The 24,851-nt window shown below is 44.4% G+C and overlaps 1 protein-coding gene across 1 annotated transcript in view; it reads left to right on the forward strand.

The window, feature by feature from the left end:
• hpse2 (heparanase 2) overlaps nucleotides 1-24,851 on the forward strand; it is a 375,037-nt gene that overhangs the window by 180,821 nt on the left and 169,365 nt on the right. Inside the window, exon 5 of the mRNA XM_073026938.1 lies at nucleotides 17,728-17,899. Within this exon, the coding sequence (XP_072883039.1) occupies nucleotides 17,728-17,899 (172 nt within the window). The remainder of the gene's footprint in view (nucleotides 1-17,727; nucleotides 17,900-24,851) is intronic.

The raw sequence follows: 24,851 nt of genomic DNA on the forward strand, positions 1-24,851 counted from the left end.
CTCAGTGTTTTTCAAATTCCCATTTCTGAATCTGTGGTCTAGAACTCCGAGTACAGGTACAGTTACTTAGTCACTGCTTTAAGTGCAGGTCCTTTAAGCCCCGGGGCGGGGGGTGGTGTCTATGGTAGCATAGCATAATGTTATTACAGCACCAGCAACCTAGGATCAGTTTCTGCCACTGTTTGTAAGGAGTTTGTACATTTTCTCTGTAGTTCTTTGAGCTTCTTCTGGACGCTTCCGTTTCCCCCCACATTCCAAAGACGTCTGGGTTAATTGGTCACGTGGGGGTATTTGGACAGCACAGGCACATTGGGCAGGAAGGGTCGGTTAACGTGCTGGATAAAACAGGGGTAAATGCCAGCTGAACACTGCATAGTTACCCCAGTGTAAACACAAAGCCCAATTGACGCCATTCCTTATCACACGTGCACAGGGTGTGAACTGGGTGCACTTCCCCTCCTAAAAGCACTCCAACGCTATCAAACGTTCCATGTTTTCATTCATCCTAGAAATAAAGAAACTTGCATTTGCATAGCTCCTTTCACCTCCCTCCAGGAACACCCAGAACCACTTCACAGCCAATTATGCGCTTCCAAAATGTGGCTGCTGTTGTGGGAAGGCTGCCCGCCGGTTTACGCGCACAAAGGACACACCTGTAATATGGTGCAAACACGAGGAAATCTGCAGATGCTGCAAACATGAGGAATCTGCTGGAAACACACACAAAATGCTGGTGGAATGCAGCAGGCCAGGCAGCATCGATAGGGAGAAGCACTGTCGACGTTTCGGGCCGAGACCCTTCGTCAGGACCTGTAATATGGTGTTCAGTTCTGGTCACCTCATTATAGAAAGAGTGTTGAAGTTTTAGAGAGCGTGCAAAGGAGATTTACCAGGATCCCGTCTGGATTAGAGAGCATATCCTATGAGGAATGGTTGAACAAACTAGGGCTTTTTTCTTTGGAGTGAAGGAGGATGAGAGGCGACTTAATACAAGAGTATAAGACGATAAGAGGCATAGATAGACTGGAGAGCCAGAGACTATTTGCCCGTGGGGAAATGGCAGTATAATTGTAAGGTGATTGGAGGAAAATATAGGGAAGATATCAGAGATTTTTTAAAATGGAGATGGAGGTAGAGCCAGACACATTAGGGAGATTTAACAGACTCTTAGATAGGCACATGGATGAAAGAAAAATGGTGGGCTGTGTGGGAGGGTGGGGTTAGATTGATTTTGGAGTAGGTTAAAAAGTTAGCACAATGTTGTGGGCTGAAAGGCCTGTGTTGTAAACTTCCCACTGGAGGTAGGCGGAACAGTGACGCAGATGATAGAGCTGCCGTCTCACAACTCCAGAGACCCAGGTCCTGCACTGACACCGGGTGCTCGCCGCACGGAGTGGAAACCTGCTTCCCTTTCTTCCATGTGCTCCGATTTCCTCCCACATTAAAGACGTGTCGGCCTTTAATTATTTGGCTGCTGTAAATTATTCCTGGCCCAATGATGGAACCTGGTGGGAGCTGGTTTGGTATAATTGTCATATGTACCGAGAAACAGTGAAGTGCTTGTCTTGCAGACTTTCTACAGATCAAATCATGACACAGTGCTTTGAGGTAGGATAAGGTAAAACAATAGCAATGCAGGATAAAGTGGAACAGCTGCAGAGAAGGTGCATTGCAGGTAGACAATAAAGTACAAGATCAGAGGGATCTTGGGGTCCGAGTCCATAGGACGCTCAAAGCAGCTGCGCAGGTTGACTCTGTGGTTAAGAAGGGTACGGTGTATTGGCCTTCATCGATCGTGGAATTGAATTTAGGAGCCGAGAGGTAATGTTGCAGCTGTATAGGACCCTGGCCAGACCCCACTTGGAGTACTGTGCTCAGTTCTGGTCACCTCACTACAGGAAGGATGTGGAAGCCATAGAAAGGGTGCAGAGGAGATTTACAAGGATGTTGCCCGGATTGGGGAGCATGCCTTATGAGAATAGGTTGAGTGAACTCGGCCTTTTCTCCTTGGAGTGACGGAGGATGAGAGGTGACCTGATAGAGGTGTATAAGATGATGAGAGGCATTGATCGTGTGGATAGTCAGAGGCTTTTTCCCAGGGTTGAAATTGTTGCCACAAGAGGACACAGGTTTAAGGTGCTGGGGAGTAGGTACAGAGGGGAGGTCAGGGGTAAGTTTTTTACTCAGAGAGTGGTGAGTGCTAGAACGGGCTGCGGATATGACAGGGTCTTTTAAGAGACATTTAGATAGGTACATGGAGCTTAGTAAAATAGAGGGCTTTAGGTAAGCCTAGTAATTTCTGAGGTAGAGACATGTTTGGCACAACTTTGTGGGCCGAAGGGCCTGTGTTGTGCTGTAGGTTTTCTATGTTTCTATCATAATAAGATAGATTGTGAGATCAAGAGTCCATCTTTACTTAAGAGTCTGATAACAGTGGGACAGAAGTTGTCCTCAGGTCTGGTGGGACGTGCTTTCAGGCTTTTGTATCTTCTGCCTGATGGGAGAGGGGAGAAGAGAGAATGCTTGGAGTGGGCCGGGTCTTTGATTATAGTGGCTGCTTTAGCGAGAAGTGTAGACAGAGTCCATTGATGGGAGGCTGGTTTCTGTGATGTGCTGAGCCGTGTCCACGATGTTCTGCTGTTTGAAAGTTCAAACTTCAGAGTAAAATCTTATCAAAGTATGTCACCCTGAGCTTCCATCTCGGGCATTCACAGTGGAGCAGAGAAATACTACAGAATCAGTGCAAAACTACACACAAAGACCGACACACAGCAAATGTGGAAAAGAAGACAAACTGTGCAAATAAAATACAATTAGTACTGAGAATATGAGTTGCAGAGTTCACAGGTTGAATTGATAGTGAGTTTATAGGTTGTGGAATCATTTCTGTGTTGGGCTAAGTGAAGTTGTCCATGTTGGTTTAAGGGCCTGATGATTGAGGGGTAATAACTGTTTTTAAACCTGGTGGGGTGAGACTTAAGGCTCCTGTACCTTCTTCCTGATGGCAGCAGCGAAAAGTGAGCATGGCCTGGCAGCGGGATCCTTGTTGATGGATGTAGCTTTCTCGTGGTAGGGCTCCTTGTAAATGGTCTAGAAGGTTCCATTGGAGGTGGGGTGGGTTTCCTTGTGATGGGAATTAGCTGCGCGACTGTATCGTGGCGTCCTTTTGAGAGGGAGACGGTGCAAGTTTCAAGTCGCTGAAGAAATCAGTATCTCTGACACTGCAGTGCCGTGTGGCTGTGCTCGCGGTTAGCTCTCTTGAGCAGGGAGTAAGCCCACAGCTGTTCAAAGTTCAAAGTAAATTTATCATCAAAGTACGGATATGTCACCATATACAACCCTGAGACTCATTTTCTTGCGGGCATTTACAGTAAGACAAAGAAATACAACGGAGTGAGTGAAATCTACATACAAGCACGGACTGCCAAGCAGCCAGTGTGCAAAAGAAGACAAGCTGAGCAAATACAGAAAAAAGGAAATAACAATAAATAAATAAATAAACAGACAAACAAGACCGAGAACATGAGTTGTAGAGTGCTTGTAAGGTTCATAGGTTGTGGAATCAGTTCAGTGTTGAGCTGAGTGAAGTTATCCATGTTGATTTAGGAGCCTGATGGTGTAACCAGAATCAGAATCAGGGTTAATATCACCGGCATATGTCGTGAAATTTGTTGTTTTTGTGGCAGCTGATCAATGCGATACATAATAATAGAGAAAAGAATCTGAATTACAGTGAGTATATACAGTATATATATATATATAGAAATAGAAAATTACTGAGAGTGAGGTAGTTACATGGGTTTAACGTCCATTCAGAAATTGGATGGCAGAAGGGAAGAAGCGGTCCCAGAAATGCTGAGAGTGTGTCTAAAGTTTTCCGGACCTCATTCCCAATGGTGGCAATGAGAACAGAGCATGTCCTGGGTGGCTGTGGTCCGTAATGACGGACACTGCCTTTTTGAGGCATCACTCCTTGAAGATGTCCTGGACACTAAGGAGGCTAGTGCCCATGATGGAGGTGGTTGAGTTTACAGCTCTCTGCAGCTTATTTCAATCCAGTGCAGTAGCCCCCTCCCTCCCATGCCAGATGGTGATGAATAGTTAGAATGCTGTCCACGGCACATCCATGGAAATTTCTGAACGTAGTGACATACCAAATCTTCTCAAACTCCTAATGAACTGTAGCTGCTGTCGTGCCTTCTTTTGCCACTGCATCGACTGGTGTGTGTTCCCTTGTCTTACCCTTTCTGAAGTCCACAATCTTCATAACTGCTCCTGAACTTGATGGTGTGGGTCTAAGGTTCCTGGACCTCCTTCCCGTTGGCAGCAGCATGGCCTGTATTTTCTTCCGGTCATGTGTATTCGATGGGAATGTCGGGGATGTTAAATTGGGAACAGTGCAAACAGATGCTTGATTGGTGGTGAACTAGACGACTCTACGATCTGTTTCAGTGCTGTTGATTGCAGGATATATTTTGGCTCGGACAAAGAGTAAGAGAGAAAAGATGGCTCACTCTTCCAGCGGTACAACGATCCTTTAAAAACATTTGCAACCTACAAATCAAAGTGATGTGGTCATGATTAATGCAAAAATCACCACAGCTTAATCTCAAGTAAAGTAAGCAGTTGTGTGATCTCAGGTCTCAAATCATGGCTGCCCTAAGTGTTTACACAGGATAGTGATATATTTATTCTGTTAGCAGTAACCATGCCTGACTGTGACAGAAACATGAAAAATGCCCGGGGCTGTTATTTTAAGCAGCAATTCACAGAAGAATGCTCTTGCTCAGCTGAAGGTTCTCAGCAGCTCCTCTAGGATGAACTTTTTGCTTTCCAACCGTTTACTCTCGCTGTGTCCTTCTGGCACACATGGGATTAATGGGCTGAGCCCTTCATACTTTGTACAGTCCCAGATCTGTACATGTCAACTTTCTCAAAATATTTCTATCTGCATATCACCCTAAATAATTTTTGTGTTTATATTCCCTTCGTTTTGAGGATGAATGATTTTAAACTGAAAAGGAAGATTCAAATAGGTATTTCAAATGCCGCTTAATTTTACCGGTTTCCTTTGCCACAGCATCCATTCTGTTCTGCATTCAGCCCATGGTCTGACGTGATCTGAATGCCTTACCTTACTCATTCACCTGTCAAGTGGGGCAGGACGGAAATATTTCATTTTATCATTGACCGGTCTCATGAAATTTGTTGTTTTGTGTACAGTGCAAGGCATAAACATTTAATCTAGATTACAATAAAATTTTTATTAATGAGCAATGATATTGGGATACTGCCAATATGAAAATGCAGAGAAGAAAATGGGATTAGTGCAGGATTACTGCAAATAGGGCTTAATGCTCGGTTTAGACTTTGGGTCAGAGGGTCCTTTTTCCATGCTGTAATTATGACTAGTATCAGTAAAAGCATTTAAAAATGATAAAGAGAGATATAAATTTTGGGGATAAACTAAGAAGGTGTATGAAAGGACAGGGTGGTAAAAGTAAACATTAGTCCCTTAGAAGCTGAGATAAAGGAAATAATGAAATTAAGGAATTGCAAAGTCATTAAATAAATATTTTTAATCTGTGTTCATATTAGAAGACACTAAAAGCTTTCTGAAAATGGAAGGAAACCAGAGGGCAAAAGGCAGCAGGGAATGTCAAACAATCATTATCACTAGTGGGAAAAAATTAAGGCAAGCCGGTGGTTCTAAATGCAGACAGCTGTGAGGAAATGGTGACTTGCATCCAAGGTGAAGGGAAGGGTGGCAGTCCTCCTGGGGCTCAAGGAACCTTCCTCCATTTTTTCAGAAACCTACCGGTTCCAGATCGGCGGAGATAATGTTACTGATGCCGTGAAGTCAGAATCAGAATCGGATTTATTACAGCTGACTTAGAAGACATGAATTTTGTTGTTTTATGGCAGCAGTACAGTGCAGTGTAATACTATCAATTACAAAAAAAGTCAAATTGCAAAGAGAGAGTGTTCATGGATTTGTGGAAGGTTCAGGAATGTGACAGTAGAGGGAAAGAAGATGTCACTGAATTGTTGAGTGTGGGTCTTCAGGCTCCTGTACCTCCTCCCCGATGGGAGTAATGAGAAGTGAATGCATTCCAGATGGTGAAGGTCCTTAGTGATGAGATAGTGCCTCTTGGAGATGTCCTCAGTGGTGGAGAGGGTTGTGCATGTAGTGAAGCTGGCTGAGTCTGCAGCCACTTGCCATCCTGTGCATTAGAGGATGCTCCCATTGATGCACCTGTAGAAATCTGCTAGAGTCCCTGGTGACAGTCCAACTCCGAATAAAGTAGACCTGCTACTGTGCCTTCTTAGTGATGGCATCAATGTACTGAGCCCAGGATAGATCCTCCAAGTTGCTTGCACCCAGGAATTTCCACCTTCTTGAAAGATCATAACAGTTTAGAAAACAGCAAATTTGGCAAAATAAAGATTGCAGGGAACTAAAGGCAAATTAATCTAATTCCATTCAGGGGGAAATTGATGGGAAACATTAAGTGGAGAGTGACAAGTATGTAGAAAATCATGATATGCTGAGGCAGAGCCAACCTGGTCACACGCAAGAGATTCTGCAGGTGCTGGAAATCTTCAGCAATACGTACCGAATGCTGGAGGAACTCAGCAGGTCAGGCAGCATCTACGGAGGGGAATAAGCAGTTGGCATTTCTGGCCAACACCCTTCATCAGGATTGAAACTGAAAGAGGGAAGAAGCCAGAATGAAAGGTTGGGTTGGTGGGAGAGGAAGGGGTATAAGCTGTCAGGTGACGAGTGAGACCAGGTGAGGTGGGTGGGTGGCGAAGGGAGAAGCTGGGAGGTGATAGGTGAAAGAGATAATGGACTGAAGAAGAAGGAATCTGATAGCAGAGGACAGCAGATTATGGGAGACACAATATGGTGTTGTAATTGCTCTAGGACTCATTTATCAGAAGTGGAAGTTTTTCTATTCTGCCCCTGGAGATTTTTTTTTCCAGTTCTGAGAAGAAATATTGAAGAGCAAAGTGTTGTATGTGATGGACAACGTGTTGGAGAAACTCAGTGGTTCAGGCGGCATCTGTGAGGGGAAAGGAACAGTCAACGTTTTGGCTCGAAGTTTCCGCAGGTGCTACCTGGCCCGCTGAGTTCCTCCAGCGGACTGCTTGCTGCTCCAAGTCCCAGCAGCGGTGGTCTCCCGTGTATCCCAAGTGTTGTTTGAGCAAGCTGCAAGGGAAGTGAGGCAAGGTGTTGAAGAGTGAGCTTTGACTGGTTCGAGAGTGGTAGAGTGCTTGTGTTGAAATGCTTTGCAGACCAGCTGCCCTTTAATGCAACTCTCATATTCACATCTGGAAGAGCATTAAGCTGCAGCACAAAGCTTCCCAAAATGCAGGTGTATGCAGAGAGCACCCCTGCCTTGCAGATATTTCCCTGGTAAATTCCTGCTGTCAGTTTCCTTTGTACAAGGACGAAACCTCTTGCACACACAGCCCTTCAGAAGGTAGTGAGGTTTCCTTTGGCCTGATTCTTCCGTCGTTGTGTCATGTATCGCAGACCAGTTAGCTCAGTCGGTTAGAGCGCGGTGCTGCTAACACTAATGTCACGGGTTCGATCCCCATGCGGGACAGTGGTCTCTTTACCAGGTGGCATGGTGGTGTAGGGCTTAGCATAACGCTTTACACCACCAGCGATCTGGGTTCAATTCCCGCCGCTGTCTGTAAGGAGTTTGTACTTACGTGGGTTTTCTCCAAGTGCTCCAGTTTCCTCCTAAATTCTGAACATGTTAGTAGGTTGTGGGCATGTTATGTTGCCACCGGAGGCTAAAGCAATACATATTTCTCAATGTAAATGTGATAAATAAAGCTGATAGACCATACAGCATAGGAATGGGCTCTTTGGCCCAAGATGTTGTGCCAAACCAATTAAATAAGTAATCAAATGGCCAATTAAACATCCCTTCTGTCTACACCATGTCCATATCCTTCCATTTCCCTCACATTCATGTGCCTATCTAAATGTTTCTTACAAGTCCCTAATTCGGGAATTACACCATCTTGGATCGCAAGACCCTGCTGCGGATAGTGAGGTCAGCTGAGAAGATCGTCGGGGTCTCTCTTCCCGCTATTACAGACATTTACACCACACACTGCACCCGCAAAGCTAACAGCATTGTGAAGGACCCCAAGCACCCCTCACACAAACTCTTCTCCCTCCTGCCATCTGGCAAAAGGTACCGAAGCATTCAGGCTCTCACGACCAGACTGTGCAACAGTTTCTTCCCCCAAGCCATCAGACTCCTCAATACCCAGAGTCTAGACTGACATCTACATCATTTATTATTATATTGTAATTTGTCCTCTACTGTGCCTACGTCTTGTTTATTAATTATTGTATTGCCCTGCTGCTTTGTGCAATTTATGTAGTCCTGTGCAGGTCTGTAGTCTAGTGCAGTTTTTATGTTGTTTTACATAGTCTAGTGTAGCCTTGGGCCGTCTCACATAGTCTAGTGTAGTTTTGTGTTGTTTCATGTAGCACCAGGGTCCTGGAGGAATGTTGTTTCGTTTTCACTATGTACTGTACCAGCAGTTTATGGTCAAAATGACAATAAACTTGACTTGACTTGACTAATGTATCTGCCCCTACCATTTCCTCAGGCAGCACATTCCAGACACCCAACACTCTCTGTGTAAAAAACTTACCCTTCACATCCCCTTTGAATTTATCCTCTCTCACCTTAAATGCAGGCCCTCTGGTATTAGACATTTCAATCCTGGGAAAAAGATGTCTGGCTAATCTATCTATCTATGCCTTTCATAAACTTATAAACCTCAATCAGATCTCCCCTTGGCCTCCACCGCTCCAAGTTTGTCCAGCCTCTTGTGATAGCACGTGCCCTCTAATCCAGGCAGCGTCCTGGTAAACCTCTTCTGCTCCCTCTCCAAAGCCTCAACATCCTTCCTATAGTGGGGTGACCAGAACCGTTTGCAATAGTAGAGTTTGAGAAAGCTGCAACATAACTTCCTGACTTTTGACCTCAATGGCACGAGACAAGCATGCGATATACGTATCTTGTTTACCACCATGTCAACCTGTGTAGCCACTTTCAGGGAGCTGTGAACCTGAACCCCAAGATCCTTTTGCTCATCAACACTGTTAGGGGTCTTGCCCTTAACAATGTACTGTCTCCTTATGTTTGACCTGTCAAGGTACAGTTCACTCCCCAGCTTCCAGGACATCGTCGAGGAGCAATGCCTCAAAAAGGCAGCCTCCATCATTAAGGACTCCCATCACCCAGGACATGCCCTCTTCTCATTGCTACCATCAGGGAGGAGGTACAGGAACCTAAAGGCACACACTCAATGATTCAGGAACAGTTTCTTCCCCTTTGTCATCAAATTTCTGAATGGGTATTAAATCCTACCTCACTACTTCTTTTCTCTTTTTGCACTACTTATTTAATTTAACTTTAAATATAGATATATATACTTCTTACTGTGATTTACAATAATAATGTTTTTATTATGTATTGCACTGTACTGCTGCCATGTGACACATGCCAGTGATATTTAACCTGATTTTGATTCACGTTTGGCAGAATTAAACTCCATCTACCATTTCTTCATCCATATCTGCATCTGCTCTATATTGCACTGTATTCTTTGCCAGTCTTCTACACTGTCCACAACTCCACCAAGCTTCATATCATCTGCAAATGTACCAACTCATCCATCTACATTTTCATCCAGATCATTTATATACATTACAAATGTGCGTATATGTTCATATATAGGACAGATCCCTGGTGGAACTCCACTGATCACAGATCTCCAACTAGAACAAGTACATTCGATCGTCAACTTCTGTCTTCTATGGGCAAGCCAGTTCAGAATGCAAGCGGCCAATTTACCATGAATCCCATGCATCTTAATCTTCTGGTTGAGCCTCCCGTGAGGATCTTGTCAAACGCCTTTCTAAAATCCATGTAAACATCCATAGCACTATCTTCATCAATCACCCTTGTCACCTTGTCAAAAAACTCAGTCAAGTTAGTAAGACTCGACCTGTCTCGCACACAGCCCTGTTGGCTCTCCCTAATTAGGCCATGGTTTTACCAATGCTCGGAAATCTGATTCCTAAGAATTCTCTCCAGCAATATCCCTCCCACTGATGTGAGGTTCACCGGTCTACAGTTTCCAGGATTATCCCTCGTTCCCTTCTTGAACAAAGGAACATTCATAATCTAGTTTGATTTAATCCAATGTGATCATTCTGTCCTTAAACTCTCTCCAGTAGCTCAAAGAGGGTAGGCTGTGTTCTGTTGTCACGCATTAAGCACTACGTAACCAAACTGGGTCTGGGAAGGGCAAAAAGTATTACACCCTTTACAGTCTTTCAGCCTCAATGTTAATGCTAACCTTTTAGCCTACTTTAAAATCACTCTAACCCTTCCCACTCACTTGGATCTCATTTTTCTATCATCCATATGCCTATGCAAGAGTTTCTTAAATGCCCCAAATGCACCTGCCTCTACCACTGCCCTTGACAGTGTATTCCTTACACTCCTCACTTCCTGTGTAAAAAAATGCTTACCTCTGATATCCCTTTTCTACTTCCCTTCAGCCACCTGAAAATTATGCCCCGTCGTATTACGAGCGTATTACGCTCCCTGGAGCGTAGAAGGATGAGGGGAGGCTTGATAGAGGTATATAAAATGATGATGGGTATAGATAGAGTGAATGCAAGCAGGCTTTTCCCACTGAGGCTAGGGGAGAAAAAAAACCAGAGGACATGGGTTAAGGGTGAAGGGGGAAAAGTTTAAAGGGAACATTGGGGGGGGCTTCTTCACACAGAGAGTGGTGGGAGTGTGGAATGAGCTGCCAGATGAAGTGGTAAATGTGGGCTCACTTTTAACGTTTAAGAAAAACTTGGACAGGTACATGGATGAGAGGTGTATGGAGGGATATGAGCCAGGAGCAGGTCAGTGGGACTAGGCAGAAAAATGGTTTGGCACAGCCAAGAAGGGCCAAATGGCCTGTTTCTGTACTGTAATGTTCTATGGTTCTATGTTCTATGGTATATTAGCCATTTCTACCCTGGTGAAACCATCTGAAATGATTGACCAAGCCTCTCTGCCCGAGGGTACTTAGGGGAGGGCAATAAATTCAAGATTCAAGATTCAAGGTTGTTTGATGTCATTTCCTGTGCACTAGTGAAGCAGAATGAGATAATTGTTACTCTGGATCTGATAAGCATAAAATAGAAACTACAAAAGATAAAGGACACAATCATTATTAAAACAACACAATAAATATATACCGGTAAGTACATCTGACACATGGATTGATTGTATGTCCATAAAGTGATGTTAGACTATACATGAGGTTAACTGGAGGAGCTGTTGATCAGCCTCACTACTTTTGAGTTCGATGGTCCTGGCGTGGATGCTACGCAGTCTCCTCCCTGATGCGAGTGGGGCAAACAGTCCATGAGCAGGGTGGGTGGTATCCTTTATGATGTTAGCGGTCCTTTTCTGGCACCTTTCTGTGTATCTGCCCTTGATGGCGGGTGGGCTGGTGTCAGTGATGTGTTGGGCAGTTTAGACTCGCCGTTGTAGAGCCTTCCTGTCCGCCACAGTGTGGTTTCCGTAACAAGCAGTGACGCAGCTTGTCAGGATGCTCTCGACTGCGCATGCGAATGCAGATGGGCATCGTCCCCAGTATCCTCAGAAAGTAGAGGTGTTCTCAACTGTGCAGGGTATGTTCTGGGACCATGAGGGGTTGTGTGTGATGTGCACTCCCAGGAGTTTGAAGCAGCTTGCAGTTTCCACTGCTGTACTGCCGATATAAAGGAGGTGGGTGTGAGTGGTGTAAGTTCTCTTGTAGTCAATAACCATCTCCTTGGTCTTGATGACGGTATGGAATGCTGCCTTTGTCAGTGATGCTTAGCCTGAAATTGAGTAACTGGACACAAGATCTATATATAAGGTGAGTGGGCCAGCTTCGTTGCTGTGGTTAAATGGACACTGGAGATTATCTCAAGTCAGTTAAGACTAAGGTGAACTTTATTTGTCACATGTACATTGAAATATTGAAAGATACAGTGAAATGTATCAATGACCAACACGGAATGAGAACATACCGGGGACGGCCCGCAAGTTTTTCCATGCTTCCAGTGCGTAATCCTGCATGCTCATGACTCGCTGGCCCTAACCTGTACGCCTTTGGGATGAGGGAGGAAACCAGAGCACCCGGAGGAAATCCGTGCATTCACATGTTCGTAGGGAGAGGGGTGCGCCCTCCTTACAGGCAGCGCCGGGAATCGAACCCTGATCGGTGATTGCTGGCACTGTAAAGCGTTACATTAACTGCTTTGCCACCATGCTGCCCACCAGCTATTGAACGATGTAACCACTTCTGACTGCTATTTGACCTTCCTTCAGTCTCAGAACGATATGGCGTGTTCCCAGAGGCAATGAAACACTCCTTACCTTTCATGTCAAACATGGCACTGAGGTTATGTAATCATCCACTGACCCCACTTCTAAAAATAGGAGATATCACCGTAGGACCAAAAATCGAAGAAATGAAAGGGCAAATGAGATTTTGACATCAGCCACATCACTCTCCACTGAAGTTAACAGCGGGCTATCCATAAAGTCTACATCTTCATCTGGGAAGCGCACTTAATGGGAGGTGTATGTAAAATGCACTGTCACATTTTAAAAAAATGTGGTTTTATACTTAAAGTGCTAAGAGAGTTTAGAATTGCTTAAAGAGCTCAGAAGTGTGATGTTTACATTGGCCAGATTGTAGAATGCAGTGAATAATGAAGTGTTAGATTAGTATCAAATTACACACAGCAATGATGAGGAACAGCGTCGCAGCTATATAAAACGCTGGCAAATCCCACGGATTGTACTTTGCAGTTTAAGTATTCAGTGTCAGGATTCAGCTCAAAGTAGTGCACAGCTCCCTAGCCAAACTGGCAGAGTGGGCAATTTTAAACCATCCACCCACCTCCATCAAGACCAGTAGGTCTGGATTGGGAGAGACAGTAAAATGACAAAACAAATAAAATCGTGTTTTTTGTCATGTGCACAAGGTCGGTGAGGTACAGGTATAATGAAAAACTTGATTGCAGCAGCTAAACGGCACATAGAACATTACAGTACAGTACAGGCCCTTCACCAATGATAACGAGTTGTCATTTTAACCTACTCTAACCCTCTCTGCTACATAGCCCTCTATTTTTCTATCATCTATGAACCTACCTATGAGTTTCTTAAATGCCCCTAATGTAGCTGCCTCTGCCACTATCCCTGGCAGGATGTTCCACCACTTTCTGTGTAAAAAGCTTACCTCTGATACCCCACCCCCCCTGTACTTCCCTCCAATCACCTTAAAACAGGGGTGTCAAACTCATTTTAGGTCACGGGCCGGATTGAGCAAAATGCAGCTTCATGCGGGCCGGATCAGTCGGACGCGTGCGAACGCAGCTTTCGTTGCCTCCGTTTTTTCAGCCTGCCCTCATGTGTCTCAGTCTCTGCTATAACTACAAAGTGTTTCACTTTACAAATTCCGTTTCTTATGAAGAAGACTGCCGAGCAAGACTGCCGAATAAACACTATAGACCCTGAAAACCTGGTACCTGAATAAACTCAGCATTAGCCATATCATACGCCATAGGCGCTTCGATTACTGGGGCCAGCTTTAATAGTAATTAGATATTATCTCGCGGGCCGGATTTGGCCCGCGGGCCTTGAGTTTGACATATATGCCTTAAAATGATGCCCTCTCATGCTAGTTATTTCCACCCTGGTAAAAAGGCTCTGGGTATCTGCCTCTTATCATCTTATACACCTCTATCAAGTAACCTCCTTCACTTCAGAGAGAAAAGCCCTAGCTTGCTCAAGCTTTCTTCATTAAACATACTTTCTAATCAAGGCAGCGTCCTGGTAAATCTCCTCTGTACTTCCTCTAAAGCAGACCAGCGGAACTGACCACAATATCCCAAGTATAGTTATATATGTATAGAGAATATAAATTGTGCATAAATTATACATAAAATTATCCAACAGGTTGATAACAAGTCTGCAAAAGCAAGACTAGTACAATTTTGACCTCACAATCTACCTCGTTATGATCTTATTGTCTGCCTGTACTGCACTTTCTCTGTAGCTGTTGCACTTTATTCTGCATTCTGTTATTGTTTTGCTTTGTACTACCTCAATGCACTGTGATATGATTTGATCTGTGTGAACTTTACACAGGCCAGGCTTTTCACTGTATCTTAGTACATGTGACAATAATAAACTAAAATCAACAATCCTACAGAACTCTCCAGCAGATTTTAAAAGACGATTAAGTGGTTCCCTAATAGGTTAAAATAGATTCTTGACCTCACAATCTACCTTATCATGACCTTGCACATTGTTGTCGATCCGCGCCGCACTTTCTTTGTGGCAGTAACACATTGTTCTGCACTGTTATTGTTTTCCCTTGTTCCACCTCAATTCACTGTGCAGTGATCTGATCTGTATGAACAGTGTGCAAGACCAGCTTTTCACTCTCTCTCCGAACATGTGACAATAGTAAACCAATTCTAGTTCCAAATTAGTGCAAAAATAATACAAATACACAATCAAACACGTCCATGGGAGTGCAAGAGGTGGTCCGTCATATTCCATTGCTGAGGTAGGGTTAGAGTTGTGCAGGTCGGTTCAGGAACCTGGTGGATGTAGGGAAGTGGCTGTTCCTGAACCTGGTGGTGTGGGACTTCAGGCTTCTGTACCTCCTGCCCGATGGGAGCAGTGAGAAGAGGGAATGACCCTGGTGATGGGGGTCCTTAATGACACAGACCATGCTCTTGAGCCTGCACTCTGCGTACATAGACGCTGTCAGAGGTGGGTGTGGGGAGGGCTGCCGTATCTCTCTGCCTGATGCGGTGAGATGTGTTACAGCTTTAAACTCCTTTTCCAGGATGGGACGGCCACTTGTCTACAGCAAGCACTAAATGGTCTTAGTTTTTTTCCTTTTATCTTTCTGGCCTGTACTTAAAGGAATCAAACATCGGCATTTATGATGCCCAACCTGGCCAAACTATCTTGCAGCAACAAGGTGTGGTCACTGATGAAGCAAATACGGCAACTAATTTGCATAGCAGGCAACTCACTTGAGTCACAGAGTCACACAGCGTGGAAACGGGTCCTTCAGACCAACGTGTCCGACCGAACAAAATGCCCGTCTAATTTTGTCGGGACTTGACCCATGTCCCTCTAAAAACCTTTCCTATCCACGTACCTGTCCACACGTCTTTTAAACATTGTTAATGTACCTGCCTCAGTCACTTCCACTGGCAGCTCGATCCATTTACTGACCACTCTCTGCGTGATGAAGTTGCCCCTCAGGTCCCTTTCCTCTCTCACCTTGAATCCGTGCTTACAGTGTTTTGGTTCCCTTTCCCTGGGAGAAGACTGTGCATTTACACACCCCCCTCCATATACATGGAGAGGTAGTGGAAAGTGTGGAAAACCTAAAGTTCCTTGGAGTTATGTTGTCAAAACAGCTGACATGGACCATCAACACCTCTCTGCTTGTAATAAAGGCACAACAAAGACTCTTCTTCCTCAGAAAGCTGAAACAGGCCAAACTCCCACAAAAGCTGTTGCTTAACTTCTACAGAAGCACAATTGAAACCATCCTGACCAACAGCGCTGCAGTGTGGTATGCCAGCTGCATAGCCGCTGAGCGACAAGACCTGCATCGCGTGGTGAAGGCGGCCCAGCGAATTGTCAGGATGGAGCTCCCAGGACTGGACACCATCTATTCCAGCAGACTCAGGAGGAAAGCAATCAGCATAACCAGAGACACCACACACCCCGGCCACTCCCTGTCTGACCCGCTGCCGTCCAGCAAAAAGTTCAGGACACTAAAAACCAGACCAAATAGACTGAGGAACAGCTTCTACCCCAGAGCTGTGGCCTCCATCACACCACTCCCACAGAACAGTGACTGGAACTGTGAGCACACACAAGGGCTCAAAAACTTGCACTAATGGCACTTTGTGCATTACTGTGATATTCTGGTGCTGCTGTAATTTATTTTCTGCTACTTATCTATTTAATACTGTTTTCTATTACTGTCTTGTTTTTATCTACCGCTTTATTTAATTGCCTGAGAGGAAGCCAAACAGAGTTTCATTGTACCTATGTATAATGACAATAAAGATCATTCAATTCAATTCAATTCACTTACCCTCTCTATAACACACCTCCATCCCTCTGCAAACCATGATAATCTTTTTCACTATCCAATACACCCTCAGTCTTGGTGTCGTCTGCAAGTTGGCTAATCCAATTAACCGCATTATCATCCAGATCGTTGATATAGATGGTAAACAACATCAGACCCAGCATTTCATCAGTCACAGGCCTCCAGTCAGAGAGGAAACCGTCTCCAACCACTCTCTGGCTTCTCTTTCAAAGCCAATGTCTAATCCAATTTACAACCTCAACTTAATGCTGAATGACTGAACCTTCTTGACCAACCTCCCATGCGGGACCTCGTCTAATACCTGCCAAAGTCCTTGTAGACTACATCCACTGCCCAGCCTTCAATTAGAGGATGGTGAATCTGTGGAATTTGTTGGCACAGAAGGCTATGGAAGTCAAGTAATTGGATGTATTTAAGGCAGGTTCATGATTGGTTATGAAATTAAAGGTTAAGGGGAGAAGACAGGAAATGAGATTGAATGAAATCTGCCATGATGGAAAGGTGGAGCTGACAATGGAGTGAATGGCCTAATTCTGTACCTACACGACATCGTACGGTCTTATGATAGTCGTTCTGGAAATGGAGGTATTCTTGGGGAAGGTTTCATTTTGATAAATATACGAATTACTAGGGCTGGAAGTTTTGCCTTCTGGGTGTTTTGCTGCAATGTTCCCTGCTACCCAAGGCTTGCAGAAAGAATTAGATTTCTGAATTAAAGGTACTGCCCAAAATTTTACAAAGAATTGTAAATAGAATATTTGTAAGTCAAGGATTTTAGTTATAAATCCAAAATTCTTTTATTTACAAATAGAAAAGAAAGAAAGGTTAGCTTTGCCTGTCATATGTACATCGAAGAATACAGTAAAATGTGTTGTTTTTGTCAATGACTAGTGCTGTCTGAGGATGTGCTGTCTGAGGATGTGCTGTCTGAGGCAGCCCACAAGTTTTGCCAAGCTTTCTGTGTCACAACTTACCACCCCTAACCCGTACGTCCCCAGAATGTGGGAGGAAACCCACGTGGTCACGGGGAAAGCGTACAAGCTCCTTACAGACTGCGGTAGAAATTGAAATCCAAGCACTGATTGCTAACCCTGTAAAGTGTTGTGTTTCCCTCTGTGTTACAATGCCGACCGCAGTGCACTGTTCTAATACACATCCCCTAAACTCAATGCAGTGATGACCATCGTTTTCTAAAATTTTCACCATCATTACTTTGAATGTTTGGGGATATGCGTTTTGGATTTATGAGCTTACGAGCAACTATAAGTTGCAGTTTGCCACTCCCCACCCATGGGTGCACCTTATACCAGAATATCCCTGATGCATTTGTCCCAGCAGTCACACTGTACAAGAACAATCTCATGGTGTAAATAATAATGGCAAGCAGTCGTTTAATGGCCGTTTGACATAATCGCTGTGATCATCTCCTGCTGCTTTTCTAATGTGTTATCCTTGCTGACACCCCTGCAGAGCCCAACAGCTACCGATCAATGGTGGGGAGGACTATCAACGGGAGCCGGCTAGGGAAGGACTACCTTCATCTCAAGAGCCTGCTTCAGTCTGTCCGCTTCTACACAAAAGCCAGCCTGTACGGGCCAAACATAGGCCGACCCCGGAGGAACGCTGCAGGTCTACTGGATGGGTGAGTTCCCAGCTACCTGGTCTGAGATCCTCCTCATCTATAATAATGACTTGGATGACAATGCGGTCAACTGGATCAGCAAATTTCGGAGAAGCCAGAGAGCGGTAGTAGACAGTTAGCTCTCTGACTAGAGGCTTGTAACTGGTGATGTGATTGGTGTTAAGTCTGTTGTTATTTGTTAACTATATACATGATTTGGATGATAATTTGGTAAATTGGATCAGAAAATTTGCAGATGACATCAAGATTGGAGGAATAGTGGAGAGTCAGAAAGGCTATTAACTTGCAGTGGGATCTGGACGAGATGGAAAAATGGGCTGAAGATGGCAGGTGGAATTTAATGAAGACAAGTGTGAGATGTTGCATTGTGGGAGGACCAGCCAGGGTAGGTCTTCCACAGTGAGTGGTAGGGCACTGAGAAGTATGGGAGGAACAAAGGGATCTTTGAAACCAGATCCATAATTTCTTGAAAGTGGAGTCCCAGGTAGATAAAGAGAACTTGGGCACATTGGTCATCACAAATCAAGGTACTGCGTTCAGGAGTTGGGATGTCTTGTTGAAGTGTATAAAAAGTTAGTGAAGCCAAATTTAGAGTATTGTGTGAAGTTCTGGTCACCCACCTACAGTAAAGATATTAATAACATTGAAAGAGATAGATAGATAGATAGATAGATAGATAGATAGATAGATACTTTATTCATCCCCATGGGGAAATTCAACATTTTTTTTCCAATGTCCCATACACTTGTTGTAGCAAAAACTCATTACATACAATACTTAACTCAGTAATAATATGATATGCATCTAAATCACTAACTCAAAAAGCATTAATAATAGCTTTAAAAAAAGTTCTTAAGTCCTGGCAGTTGAATTGTAAAGCCTAATGGCATTGGGGAGTATTGACCTCTTCATCCTGTCTGAGGAGCATTGCATCGACAGTAACCTGTCGCTGAAACTGCTTCTCTGTCTCTGGATGGTGCTATGTAGAGGATGTTCAGGGTACAGAGTACAGAGTAAAGAGTACAGAGAACATTGATAAGGATGTTGTTGGGAGTTGAGAAAAGGTTGAATAAGTTAGGACGTTATTCCCTGGAGTGTAGGAGAATGAGGGGAGATTTAATAAGATATACAAAATTATGAAGGGTATAGACAAGGTAAATGCAAGCAGGCTTCTTCCCTTCAGGTCGGGTGAGATTAGGACTCGAGGTCACATGTTAAGAGTGAAAGGTGAAATACTTATGGGGTCAAGGGGGATCTTCATTCAGAGGTTGTGCGATTGTAGAATGAGCTGCTGGCAGAAGTAGAGGATGCGGGTTTCATTGGGATATTTAAGAGGTTTGGATGAATACATAGATGGGAGGCGTCTGGAATGCTATGTGGATCGACGGGACTTGGCAAAATATCAGTTCAGCATGGACTAGATGGGTCAAAGGGCCTCTTTCTGTGTTGTAGTGCTCTGTGATTTTACGACTGTGACTGGATGGAGACAGTTAACTCCACCACTTCCAACCTTACACCAAACAGCAGAGGGCTAACTGCCCACCAACTGCTGCATAATATTTGCTCGCCATCCAGCACAAGGATGTCATTAAGCTGGAAAAGGTGCAGAGAAGATCCAGAACTATGTTCTGGGACTGAAGTGTGAGTTAAGGCTAGAGACTAGATAATCTGGTACAGTTTTACCTGGAGCATAGGAAGCTGAGGGGCAAAGATAGGGTGAATGGTCACATATAAGATGCTACAGAAACTCAGCAGGTCAGGCAGCATCTACAGAGATCTACACACAGTCAACGATTTAGGCCGAGACCTTTCATTAGGATTGGAAAGGAAGGGAAAGGGGGAATTTTCTTCCCTCTTCCTTTCCTGTCTTACGTTGTATATGTTGCACAGGATTTCCAGCATCCACAGAATCTCTTCTGTTTGTGAGTGGTCAGTCTTTTCCCCAGGGTGGGGCAATATACACAACTAGAGGAGCTAGGTTTAGGGTGAGAGGGGTAAGATTTGAAAGGGACCTGGGGAGGCAACTTTTTCCATCCTGAAGGTGGTAGGTATGTGGAACGAACTGCCAGAGGAACTAGTAAAGGTGGGTACAATTACAAAGTTTAAAACCCATTTGGATAGGTACATGGGTAAGACAAGTTTAGAAGGATAGGGGTCAAACCCTGACAAATGAGACTTGTTTGGATAGATGTCTTGAGCTGAGATGAGTTTGGCCGAAGGGAGTGTTTCCAAGTTGCATAACTTGGTGATTTCTTTAAGCTAACTTTCCAGTAACAATAACTCTAGCTCTGGACAAGCAAAATGGCTTGTTCCCCAAATCAAAGTCCTACGTAAACATTGCATTATGTGAAATAGTACTTAATAGCTGTGAAGCGGTTGTTTTTGTATTCATAGAGCATAGAACAGAACAGCACAGTCCCAACCCTTTGGCCCACAATGTTATGCTGAATTTTTAACTTACTCCTTCAGTCAGATTCAGCCCATTACCCTCATGTAGCTATCTATGAGTTCCCCAAATGTCCCTAATGTATCAACCTCTGCCACCACCAGTGTATTCCAGGAACAGTGACAAGCTTCTCTTGCACACTTTTCATTCAGATCATGTAATTACATGATGCATTAAGATAGAACAAGGTGCAACAATGCAGAATAAAGTGTAACAGCAACAGAGGAAGAGCAGTCTAGGTAAACATTAAGTGCAAGATGAGAGGAGAAGAGTTAGAGAAAGAGACAGAGGGGCATGTTCCACACACGAAATGTCCTTCAAATCCAACAGAAGTTATAGATTGGCTGATTTCCCTCTCTGTGGTAAACCAATGTGTAATGCCCCGATTAAGATTATTACTGCCATGTTGTTTATATTAGCAGCTTTCTGTAAAAACAGTGTGCCATGCTGGAAAGTGTGTTTTGGCTTCAACTAAGATAACGACTCATGTTGGCCAACTTAGGAATGTGAGTCAGCCAATCAGGGTTGTAGGATGTGAGAGAAGGTTCTAGAGAGCTGTGGGGAAGAGTTTTCTGAAGGACAGTGAAGGTTTGTGTTTCTTTTTTGGTGGGATATGTGGTAAAGAGAAGATCAAGAGAAATGTCTGTGGGATTCGATCTGACGGGAAGGCACAATTACAATGAGTGCTTTACAATATGAAGGAGTGGGAGGCTCGACCGGTGATTGGTGATGAGAATTCAGCGCCGTGAGTTGCAGTTATACCTAACTTTTGGAAAAGACGAGCTCCAACGTTCATGTGCACATTTAAACTGGTTTAACTGTAATGGATCCTTTTATTATTTTTCTTTTCTTTCTTTTGACAACTGTTTGATAAAGCTGAAATTCTTTATAATTTTATATGGTGGACAATCTGTTATTTCTTGCCGACTGATAACTGTGTATGGGCAGTATTTACACAGCATCTGCTCAATCGAGGTTCCATTAAACAGAACACCCCAATTTTCCTGTTTGGTTGAACCCCAAATCATAGCGACCCTTGGCAGAGTTGTCTATTGAGCCAAGTTTTCCTACGAGCTCTGGTGAGAGGGTTACAAATGTTAGGACTGTTCCATGGTTGCCAAACTTTTATTTAATTACTTGAATCAAAGTTCAGTGCGTCTTTCAGTCAGTAGAAATGCTGCCTCACAGCACCAGAGATCTGCGTCCCTTGGGCACTGTCTGTGTGGAGTTTGCATGCTCCCCCTGTGACCAATGTAGTTATCTTTAGGTTCTCCAGTTTCCTCCCAAAGATGCACAGGGTGAATGGTTAAAAGGCCAGGGTAAATTTCCTCTAGTATGTAGGTGAGTGGTAGAAACTGGGGAGTGTGGATGGGAATGTGTGGAGAATAAATAGGGATCAGTGCAGGACTGGTGTAAGTGAGTGGCTTGTGTCAGTAGGACAATGGGCAGAAGGGCCTGTTTCAGTGTTTTAATAGAATCAGAATCAAATTTATTATCACTGACAAGTGCTGTGATATTTGTTGTTTTGCTGCAGCAGTGCATGAAAATATTACTATTAATCACCAAAAATAAGATAAGTAAATGGTGCAGAAGAGGAGAAGTGAGATAGTGCTTATGGATCATTCAGAAATCTGTTGGTGAAGGGGAAGAAGATGTTCCTAAAATGTTGAATTTAGATTTCTCAAGGCTCTTGATGTTAGTAATGAGATGATGAGAAGAGGGCATACCCCGGAGGCTGAGAGACCCAGATGCTGGGTTCCAGCTTTGTGACGCACTGCCTTTTGAAGATGTTCTCGATGGTGGGGAGACCTGTGCCATGATGGAGTTGGCTGACTCTGCAGCCTCTTTCAATCCTGTGCATTGGAGCCTCTTAATCTTAATCTGACTGGTTGTATCAGGCGGTGATGCAACGAGTTAGATCAAGCTTCACTTCAAAAGATTGAAGGCTGGCTTTGTTTTGTCACATCAAAGCATGCAGCGAAATGTGTCGTTCTGCGTCAATGACCCACACAGTCCGAGGATTGTGCTTGAGGCAGCCCACATCTTGTCACCATGTTTCGTGCACCAATATGGCACACCCACAACTCACTTTGAAATGTGGGAGGAAACCGGAGCACTCGGAGGATACCCACACAGTCTCAGGGAGAATGTACAAACTCCTTACAGACACGATGGGAATTGAACCACGATGGATGATCATCGGTGTTGTAAAGTGTTGCGCTAACTGCTACGATACCGTACTGCCCCTGTTAGAATGCTCTGTAAAGATTTTCTAGAGTCTTTGATGATATACAAATCTCCTAAAACTCCTAATGAAGTATAGCTGATAATGTGCCTTCTTCGTGATTACATCACTATGCATGACTCTACGACCAAATTTCTGAGCTGCCCTGGTGGGATTTGAACTCTTACCTCCAAGGTCAGTTCTTCATTTGCTATTCCGGTAACTTAACCACTAGGGTACTCTGCGTATAGCTGTGCCTCTTGCATGGCATCTGGTCATCACGTGACTCTTCCCAGCTCATCTGAGTCAACTTTAAACAATTTTGGTCTTCCGAGCATTGAGCCAGACTTGCTAACTCTGCTGGGAATCAGTCTGTGAGCTCAGACCAGGGTCAGTGGGAGCCTTTAGTTTATAGCAAGATACAAGTCACAAGTGTTTTATACAAATATTCACTTCAACTTTCTTTCCTGTCCCAATGAAGAGTCTTGGCCTGTAACATTAACTGCTTATTTCCTACCATAGATGCTGCCTGACCTGCTGAGTTCCTCTTGCATTTTGTGTGTGATGCTTGGGATTTCCAGCATCTCTTGTGTTTAGTGTTAGGGAAAGACAATTTACATTCAGGCTGAAAACATCTCTGGATCCCCTCCTCCTTCCCTTTCTTCCATGGTCCAGTCTTGTATCCTATCAGATGCCTTCTTCTTCAGCCCTTTACCTCTTCCACCTATCCCCTCCCATCTTCTTTAGAACATAGTATAGTACAGCACATTACAGGCCCTTTGGCCCACAATGTTGTGCTGACCCTCAAACCCTGCCTCACATATAACCCCCCACCTTAAATTCCTCCATATACTTGTCTAGTAGTCTCTTAAACTTCACTAGTGTGTCTGCCTCCACCACTGACTCAGGCAGTGCATTCCACGCACCAACCACTCTCTGAGTGAAAAACCTTCCTCTAATATCCCCCTTGAACTTCCCTCCCCTTACCTTAAAGCCATGTCCTCTTGTACTGAGCAGTGGTGCCCTGGGGAAGAGTCGCTGGCTGTCCACTCTGTCTATTCCTCTTAATATCTTGTACACCTCTATCATGTCTCCTCTCATCCTCCTTCTCTCCAAAGAGTAAAGCCCTAGCTCCCTTAATCTCTGATCATAATCCATACTCTCTAAACCAGGCAACATCCTGGTAAATCTCCTCTGTACCCTTTCCAATGCTTCCACATCCTTCCTATAGTGAGGCGACCAGCACGGGACACAGTACTACAAGTGTGGCCTAACCAGAGTATTATAGAGCTGCACCATTACCCCACGACTCTTAAACTCTATCCCTCAACTTATGAAAGCTAACACCCCATAAGCTTTCTTAACTACCCTATCTACCTGTGAGGCAACTTTCAGGGACCTGTGGACATGTACCCCCAGATCCCTCTGCTCCTCCACACTCCCAAGTATCCTGCCGTTTACTTTGTACTCTGCCTTGGAGTTTGTCCTACCAAAGTGTACCACCTCACACTTCTCCGGGTTGAACTCTATCTGCCACTGCTCAGCCCACTTCTGCATCCTATCAATGTCTCTCTGCAATCTTCGACAATCCTCTACACTATCTACAACACCACCAACATTTGTGTCATCTGCAAACTTGCCAACCCACCCTTCTACCCCCACATCCAGGTCGTTAATAAAAATCACGAAAAGTAGAGGTCCCAGAACAGATCCTTGTGGGACACCACTAGTCACAACCCTCCAATCTGAACGTACTCCCTCCACCACAACTCTCTGCCTTCTGCAGGCAAGCCAATTCTGAATCCACCTGGCTAAACTTCCCTGGATCCCATGCCTTCTGACTTTCTGAATAAGCCTACCGTGTGGAACCTTGTCAAATGCCTTACTAAAATCCATGTAGATCGCATCCACTGCACTCCCCTCATCTATATGCCTGGTCACCTCCTCAAAGAACTCTATCAGGCCTGTTAGACACGATCTGTCCTTCACAAAGCCATGCTGACTGTCCCTGATCAGACCATGATTCTCTAAATGCCCACAGATCCTATCTCTAAGAATCTTTTCCAACAGCTTTTCCACCACAGACGTAAGGCTCACTGGTCTATAATTACCCGGACTATCCCTACTACCTTTTTTGAACAAGGGGACAACATTCGCCTCCCTCCAATCCTCTGGTACCATTCCTGTGGACAACTAGGACATAAAGATCCTAGCCAGAGGCTCAGCAATCTCTTCCCTTGCCTCGTGGAGCAGCCTGGGGAATATTCCGTCAGGCCCCGGGG

The sequence above is a fragment of the Hemitrygon akajei genome, chromosome 23 (genome assembly GCF_048418815.1).
Source record: "Hemitrygon akajei chromosome 23, sHemAka1.3, whole genome shotgun sequence".
Taxonomy (NCBI): domain Eukaryota; kingdom Metazoa; phylum Chordata; class Chondrichthyes; order Myliobatiformes; family Dasyatidae; genus Hemitrygon; species Hemitrygon akajei.